The sequence below is a fragment of the Lutra lutra genome, chromosome 4 (assembly GCF_902655055.1).
Source record: "Lutra lutra chromosome 4, mLutLut1.2, whole genome shotgun sequence".
In the NCBI taxonomy this organism is placed as follows: Eukaryota; Metazoa; Chordata; class Mammalia; order Carnivora; family Mustelidae; genus Lutra; species Lutra lutra.
In genome coordinates this window covers 30,745,403-30,754,776 of record NC_062281.1, presented here as the reverse complement: position 1 = coordinate 30,754,776, position 9,374 = coordinate 30,745,403, and the positions used below count along the sequence as shown (strand labels likewise).

The following is a 9,374-nucleotide window of genomic DNA, read 5'->3' as shown; positions in this document are numbered from 1 at the left end:
TGTGTGCCACCTCATGTGTGATCCCTTATAGACCCAGCCTGCTTCTTTTCCAGTGCCTCCTCTTGGAGTTGTACCTGATTTTATTACCAATTTTCATCTCAATCCCATGGGGAATGTAATAATTCTGCTTTTGTTCCTTGGCCGGGAATCACTTGATCCTGAGGTCTTGTGAGAAGACACGGTAAGGAACAGACGAGCCCACACACCATGATGGTGGAGAAAAGAAGAGAGTTCCTTATCTTGACTGTACTGAAATCTACAGTATTCTACACAAGTGATAAAATCTACACAAGTGATAAAATGGCACAGAGCTATTTACACACATTGTCCCTATGTCTAGATTCTGATTGTGATAATGTATTACAGTAACACAGATACAACAACAGGTAAAATAGGTTTAGGGTTCATGACACCTCTCTCTATTATTTTTGCAACTTCCTGTGAATCTACAATTATTCCAAACTGAAAAGTTAAAAAAACACACACTTGGATATACAAGGAAATTCACAACAAGATAAAATGAAACACAGCCAATTTTATTCAAATTCCCTAAAATTTATGCTCTAATATGTTAATTGTTCATAAATGTAGGTAACCCTTTAATATAATGGTTTTATTATTTCATCTTTATTTTATAGTTTTTTCATCTTATCGTTACACAGTTCTTCAGTAGAAGCCAGAGTCCTGAGTTGCCCAGTTAGGAGCCTAGAACACACAAAGAGAAATGTATAAGGTGAGAAGAAAGTACTTTCTAAAAAGCTAGCTTAGAAAAAAGTGATATTAGCATTTCCTTTTTAGTATTCTAGCCCAAAACCACTCTCTAAGATTTTAACAACATCCACAATTTCTAAATGTCAATTATGCTTAGAATGAAAAAAAAACACACATCAAAATACCATCTAAACCAGTTTTTGACCAATTATAAAGTGTAACAATGACAGTATCACCAGTACTATAATGAAAGTCAATACAAATTGATCCTCAGGCATACAAAAAAGAACATTATATAAAAGCTGTTTTAGGGGCACCTGGGTGGCTCAGTGGGTTAAGCCTCTGCCTTTGGCTCAGGTCACGATCTCAGGGTCCTGAGATCGAGCCCCGCATCGGTCCCTCTGCTCAGCAGGGAGCCTGCTTCCCCCATCTCTCTGCCTGCCTCTCTGCCTACTTGTGATCTCTGTCTGTCAAATAAATAAATAAAATCTTAAAAAAAAAAAAAAAAAGCTGTTTTAGGTTGAGTTATTCTGGACTTGGTTAGAAAAGGCATAAACATAATTTCCCAATTCTTCCTCTCTTTTAAAACTGAAGAACTATTCAAAGGACACGAATCTTTTGCTAAAACTTTAATCACAGGAGGACACTGAAGCTGTTTTGTTTCCTTAAAAAAAAAAACAAAAAACAAACAAAAAAACAAAAAAACCTTCCTATGCTCTAGTTTACACATAATCATAATGGCTAAAAAGCCTTAAAGCTGGTCTGGGATCCCAAAATTACAAGGCCAATCAAGTTCCTTTAAGATCTAATATGCATGGGGCGCCTGGGTGGCTCAGTGGATTAAGCCGCTGCCTTCGGCTCAGGTCATGATCTCAGGGTCCTGGGATCGAGCCCCACATCGGGCTCTCTGCTCAGCGGGGAGCCTGCTTCCCCCTTTCTCTCTGCCTGCCTCTCTACCTACTTGTGATCTGTTTAAAAAAAAAAAAAAAAAAAAAATCTAAGATGCACAGTCAACCAAAGTGGGGATATATTTTTTTGACATAGTTAAATATGAGTATCAGATAAAATCAAGTTTTTAAAGATCAACACTAATAGCTAATAAGACCCAACATTTTTGTAAAAGTATTTCTTCAGACTTAAAAAGAACACAAATTTCAACCACTTAAAAGAACTCTACATATGTAAGTTATCATATGCTAGTATCAAAATGATGTGCTGTAAACCCTTAGGAAAGGAGTCAATGAAGTCACACAGGCAGAATGAAAGAAAAGAAAAACAGATACAATAAACTAGGAACACAATTTTCTCAGTTTCTGTAACTAACACATATAATACATTTAAGAAAAATTCTTTTCAGTTTAGTAATATATCTTTTAAAAAATGTTCACACCCCCAATTAGAAATACAAAATCAGAAATAAACAATATATTAATATGTTCTCAAAAGAAGTCCAGTAGAATACTGATGTCATTGCTAAATTCCAGACAAAACAGAAAATATGTGGTTCTTACCTCTGACCTACTATTCTGATTAAGTTTCTTCTCGATATTCATGGCCAACATCTGGCTTCTAAATGAAAGACTTTTGGTTTTTTCAATCACTTGCTGATAGGGTGAGACTGCATTGTTACCCATAACCACATGACCCTAAAATGAGACAGAGGGAAATTGATCCTGTAATATTACAACTGAGTTTCCCAGGCAGGTCACGAGCATGACATTGCAACACTACATGACCACTGCACACATTTTCATGCACTGTACAGAGATGACAATATTCATCCAGCAACAACGACAACAAAAAGGTGGCTGCTGCTGCCTTAACACAAAGCAAAAATTATTAACAGAATAGAACAAAATGTCCTAATGAAAAATACCCAAAAAAGTATAAAAGAGTCAGCACCTTAACAGAAGTAGTCTAATTAATTTAATACTCACTAATTTAGAATCAATCTTGGCATCCAGTCTTGCATTTCTAATCAAATTTACAATCCACCTTTCAGCTTCTTCTGGAGTCATGTTCAGTTTGTCTGCCAACATGCTGATGAAAAAAGTAAAAATACTGTCAATGGAGTCTAAAAACTTAGTTTCATGTACACAGTCTCTGAAGCACACTCTGCATAGAGACTTTCAGGCATTTATGGATCGCCTTCTTTCGAATACTAGGACTCAATATGGCACTGTTCACGTTTGTGCTATTATGCTGTACTGTGCAAGACCTATCCCAATTCACCAACCAGACTGAAAGATCCTTGAGGAGAGGGGACCATATTCCACATTTACAGAAATCTTTTGGCTTCTAGAACAGCACCTTACACTTAGCAGGTGCTCCACTAATAATGACTTAAGGGAGAAAAAGGTTTTACGATCCATAATGATTACACAAATTAAGTCTACTACAAGGAACATCAGTGATAAGTATAATGCAATGAAATAATCAAATCTTAGGGCTAGTGTATATATTTATGTTGTAAACTCTGAGGGCACTCTGGGAATTGCACAATATATAACCTAAGTGGCCACTGAATTTCAGAGAAAGAGAAAGACACACATATACACAGAATGAAAAAGAGGGAGAGTGGGAAAGGAGCAAGGGAGATGATCTGGTTGAAAAAGAGGCCGTTACAGGCCTTTTATAATTTATCAGGACTAACAAAGGCACCCCTCGGTGGTAGTAAGTAAATCACCCAGCTGACAGAAGAGTAGGCATGCATAGTATTTAAGAGTATACAGTATGTATGTATGCATATATGGGTGTTTCAACATTAACTGTTCTCTTTTCACCTCTCTTCATTGAAGACATTATACACTTATCAGGCCCTCTAATGTTACCATTCATTTGATGAAGACAACTAGAATATCAATAACAAAGTCTTTCCTCAGAATATTATAAACTAAAATTCCTCATCTGATAGCCTTTCTGATTTTAAAATGTAGTCAAGACATTGGCAATCACATCATTATGTAATTCTAGAGCTTCCAACCCAAATAACCTAGTTAATAAAAAAATACCCTTATGAGAATATTATCTGTGCTATTCCTATTTTATACATTTACTGAAAAAGAGTTAATAGAATTTCACGCAAAATGTAAAAATTAAGTTAGGTTATCAATAAAATAATTACAAACTAAATCTACAAAGATAAAGTCATTTAAAATTTATCCTTAAAATATGCTTCTGAGTTAAAAACATCTTGATGATGAATATGAGCCAACTCAACCATAAAACTCCATAGATTTATGTGTTCAAAATTTTGTTCTCTGTGTTTTTGCGATCAATTTTGTTCTAAGTACACATTCTTAGCAAAAATAAAGAACAATTAATCCATGACCATTATTTCAATTTCATGGATTTCATTTTATTCTCTTTATCACTGTTCTCCACTAGCCCTCCTTTTATTTAAGCTACTAAAAAGAGAGAATTGTGTAAATTTACTTGAACAAAAAGGCATATTTTTTGACTGGTAAAAATTCCCACAGCTGGTGTTTCCTGTTAGTGTCTGACTTACTTTAAAAATGTGTAAATTTCATTGTCTCTGCACTGCTATAGTTAGCAAGTATCTAATACTCTAACCTAAAGCTCAACTCTAAAGGTAAGGAACAGATTTTCCAAAATATATTCATTATTTTATCACGTCCTATAGCAATTTATCTTTTGTGTGTCTCCTACATCCCTCCAAAACACAACTCTTTAAAGTGAGGTCAAAAGCATTTTACTCTGAAAAACACAAAAGAAACTGTACTAAATATATTAGAGCTCCAATGTTTAAGATCACTATATTTTGTTTTAAAGAGCAGTAAAAGTATTCCCAGTAAGCTACAAATTATGTGGAGTTGGTATTATAAACATGTTTTTTAATTATAATATAAAACCTGTTTATAAGGATTGTTAAGAAAGTAATATTTTAATGAAACAATCAGTTTTGAAGCCTAGGTTATCTGTTGGATTCCTCTTCTTGCTGCCATATACAACTGAGAAGACAGAATTTTCTTTAAGCCACTGCCTCTTATCTAATCATTCTACTCTTACAAGGAGGGCTCCTCTCCACCAGCCATACCTCTCTGTTCATTAAACATGCCAACTTTTTAATCACTTTGGGGCCTCTGCATATACTTTGTCATGTGCTTAAAAGGCTCATCCACCTTCTTCATTCAGCTAGCTGTTACATGAGCCCTCATAAGCCTTCCAAGACACCTCTGCAAACTGTAACATATCTATTTGATACTTTCACAGCCCCTCTATTTTCTTTGGAGCAATCATAAAAGTTGTAGTTTTTTCTGCTGAATATCTGTTTTCGTGATACACTGTATATATAACCAAAGAGCTTGAACCATAGCTTCTTTGTTCACTGCTATCTATCCAGCAATCAGCACCAATGCCCAGTTTACAGGAGGCAAGTAATAAACACTTACTGTATGATTCCTAAATTGGTCACTCCCCTAGTCCAGGCTCCATTACTATTTCCCAGTTTTTTAACTAATCTACCTCTTCAATCTCTCCTAAATCTATTTTACATAATTGCCAACTAACCAGTTTATGCCCAAATTCCTTTCAAAACTTTAACAAAGCCCTTCCATCAAAACAATAATCCAAACTTCTAAATTTCTCATTCATGGTTCTCTACAATTTAGCTACAACCTCATTTTCCAACCTCTCATTATTCATTATTCTCCCCCATGAGTACCACATGCCAGCCAAACCAAATCAATTGTCTTTCTTCCTTGCCATTCATTCATCAAAATATGAACTGTTAGATACTAATGACAAAAGACAGTCTATTCCCCACTTTTATAAAGTTTAAGCTGGGGGATAGGGAGCAGAGGACAGTCACTTCATCCCTGAAATATATAAACTATTCTAAGTATAAAGATAAAAAAGTAGAAGAAGCTATGTGCGATGCAAAAGAGTTTACTAATTCTAGACTGGAGGCTTGGGGAGGTATTATTTAAAGAAATATTTAAGGTCAGATTTTTAACATAAAAGAGAGAAAAGTCTATTGTGCATAGTAACTCCACACAGAATTCTTCATCCTTCCTTTCTTTACATCCATACTTTGTCTCATATTCCAACGTGGCTGGGGCAATATGGCAATATGCATCAAGGACCATAAATATCTATATGCAAGCTCTGACCCATAATCCTACTTTGGGGATCTACAGCTTTGCATTGTACTTGTTGATCCTTTATGTATTAAATCAGGTCAAAGCAAAACCTGAAATAAGGTCCAAGAAGTATTAGTAAATTATTGATGGCATCTCAGGTTATCTAGGCTACCAATTATTCTGAGAATGAATACAAGAATGTGGCAACAGTCCAGTTTCTTTTAAATAACATGAAAATACACAGAATAAAAGAAATTAAACGACAGAAATCCTCAAAATTGACATTTCTTACAGCCTACTGATTTTATGCAAAAATAGTAAAGATTTAAAAATAAAAATCCTATTAAAGCTTAAAGAGCAAAAGTTGGCTTATGCTACCGTGTATAATGCTTATATTTAAAATAATTCAGTTTATCGGGGCACCTGGGTGGCTCAGTGGAGTAAAGCCTCTGCCTTCAGCTCAGGTCATGATCCCAGGGTCCTGGGATCAAGCCCCACATCGGGCTCTCTGCTCAGCAGGGAGCCTGCTTCCTCCTCTCTCTCTCTGCCTGCCTCTCTGCCTACTTGTGATCTTTGTCTGTCAAATAAATAAATAAAAATCTTTAAAAATTTAAAAAAAAATAAAATAAATAAAATAATTCAGTTTATCAATAAACTAAAAGACAGAATATGTCAAAATAAAGAATTTTGAGAAAAAGATCTATTTGATCAAGATCTTAAGCACAAAAACAATTTCCTGTATTCAGATTGTATAGAAAATCTCAACCTTGTCTACAGGCAGCCTAAAACAGACATTCAAATATTTTGTGTAAATATCCCTTATACATCTCTTTAAGCTGACGAGCACTCCTTTCTCAAGTGATGCAACAAGATATTGAATATGCTAAATAAGAAATATGTATGGAACCACAGAAGACCCTAAAGAACCAGAGCAATCTTGAGCAAGAAGAACAAAGGTGGAGGTATCACACATCCTGATTTTAAATTATAATACAAAGCTATACTAATCAAAACTGATTAGTATAGTATGGTATTAATAAAAATAGACAAATGGAACAGAATAAAAAGCCCAGAAATAAACCCGTGCATATATGTTGAATTAATATACAACAAAGGAGCAAAGAATACAATGGGTAATTGTAAATTCTTTGATTATATATTCTTCAATAAATGGTGTTGGGGAAACTGGACAGCCACATGCAAAAGACTGAAATTAGGACTACCATCCTACACCATAAACAAAATTAACTCAAAATGGATTAAAAACTGATTAAAGACTTGAACATAAAACTTGAAACCATAAATACCTACAAGAACATCAGGTGGTAAGCGCCCTGACATCAGTCTTGGCAACAATTTTTTTGATCTGACACCAAAAGTAAAGATGATGAAAGCAAAAATAAACAAGGGGAACTATATCAAAATAAAGAGTCTGCCTAGCAAAAGAACCTATCTACAAAATGAAAGGGCAAGCTACCACCAAATGGGAAAACAGATTGCAAATGATAAAGCTAAGAGGTTAATACCCAAAATATGTAAGAACTCTTACAACTGAATAGCAAAAAACCCCTAAGTAATTTGACTAAAAAATGGGCAGAGAATCTGAACAGACATTTTTCCAAAGAGGACATATGGACAGGTAACAGGTACATGAAAAGATGCTCAGCATCACAAATATCAGGGAAATACAAATCAAAACTAAGTGAGATATCATCTCACACAGATTAGAAAGGCTATTATCAAAAAGACAACAAATAGGGACACCTGGGTGGGTCAGTGGGTTAAGCATCTACCTTTAGCTCAGGTCATGATCCCAGGATCCCGGGATCTAGTCCCGCCTTGGACACCTTGCTCAGCAGAGAGCCTGCTTCTCCTTCTTCCTGCCACTTCCCCTGCTTGTGCTCTCTCTGACAAATAAATAAAATCTTACAAAAAAAGTAAGAAAGAAAATATGATACGGGTAGCATTTCAAATTAATGGGAGAAAAGATAATTTTTCAAGTGAATACATGAATGATAAGAAGTGAAAAGCCTCATTGCTGATAGGGAGAAATTTTCAGTGGTTTTGAAAAAAGATCAAAATAGGTACAACAACATTCCCTAAACCAAAACCTAATCCAAAGCAAAGCCCTAACTCTTATCAATTCTATGAAGGCTGAGGGGGTAAGAAAGCAACAGAAGAAAAGTCTGAAATTAGTAGAGGTTGTTAGTTCGCGAAGTTTAAGGAAGGAAGTTATTTCTGTAACATAAAAGTACCCAAGATGAAGCTGCTAATGTAGAAGCTACAATGAGTTATCCAGATTACACCAAACGACAGATTTTCAAGGTAGAGTAAATAGCCTTACACGGGAAGAAGACGCCACATAGGACTTTCATAGCTGGAAAGGAGAAGTCAATGCCTGGATTCAAAGCCTCAAAGGACAGGCCAACTCGATTATTAGGGGCTAATGCAGCTTTAAGCTGAAACCAATGTTCATTTACCATTCCAAAAATCCTAGGGCCCTTAAGAATTATGCCAAATCTACTCAGCTTGTGCTCTATAAATGGAACAAGAAAGCTTGTATGATAGCAAATCTGTTTACAAAATAGTTTACTGAATATTTTAAACCCACTGTTGAGATTTGCTCAGGGAAAAAGATTCCTTTCAAAATATAACTACTCATTGACAACACACCTGGTCACCCAAGAGCTCTGATGGAGATCTACAATGAAATTAATGTTATTTTTGTCCCTGCTAACATATCATTCTGCAGTCCATGGATCAAGGAGTAAATTCTAGTATTATTACTTAAGAAATACATTTCCTAGGGCTATAGCTGCCATAGATGTGATTCTTTGGATGGATCGGGGCAAAGTAAACTGAAAACCTTCAAGGAAGGATTCTCCACTAAGATGCCATTAAGAACATTTGTGATTCATGGGAAGAGGTCAAAATAGCGATATTAACAGGAGTTTGGAAGAAGTTAATTCCAAGCCTTACAGATGACTTCAAAAGGTTCCAGACTTCAGTGGAGAAAGTAACTGCAGATGTGGTGGAAACAGGAAGAGAATCAGAATAAGAAGTGGAGCCTGAAGATGGGACTGAACTGCTGTGATCTCATGGTAAAAGTAACAAATGAGGAGTTACTGCTTACGGATAAGCAAAGAAAGTGGTTTCTTGAGATGGAATCTACTCTTGGTAAAGATTATTGGAAATGACAACAAAGGATTTAGAACATTACATAAACTTAGTTGATAATGCAGCGGCCAGTGTGAGAGAATGGACTCCCGGATTTTTAAAGTTCTACTGTGTAAAATGCTATCAAACAGTATCACATGCTACAGAGAAATCATATGTGAAAGAAGAGCCAATAGATGTAGAAAACTTCACTGCTGTCCTAAGAATCTGTCACAGCAACCCCAATCTTCGGCAATCGCCACCCTGATCAGTCAGTAACCATGAAAATCGGAGTAAGACCCTCCACCAGCAAAAAGATTATGACTCACTGAAAGCTCAGATAATGGTTACCATCTATCTTTTAGTAATGAAATATTTTTAATTAAGGTTATGTACACTGGATTT

General features: G+C 35.5%; 1 protein-coding gene across 1 annotated transcript in view; it reads right to left on the bottom strand.

The window, feature by feature from the left end:
• Positions 1-515: 515 nt before the first annotated feature.
• Positions 516-9,374, bottom strand: part of EIF3E (eukaryotic translation initiation factor 3 subunit E) — a 44,022-nt gene continuing 35,163 nt past the window's right edge. Inside the window, exons 11-13 of the mRNA XM_047725560.1 lie at positions 2,649-2,751; positions 2,223-2,357; positions 516-705 (exon numbers count right to left, since the gene is read on the bottom strand). Coding sequence (XP_047581516.1) covers positions 667-705; positions 2,223-2,357; positions 2,649-2,751 — 277 coding nt within the window. The 3' untranslated portion in view covers positions 516-666. The remainder of the gene's footprint in view (positions 706-2,222; positions 2,358-2,648; positions 2,752-9,374) is intronic.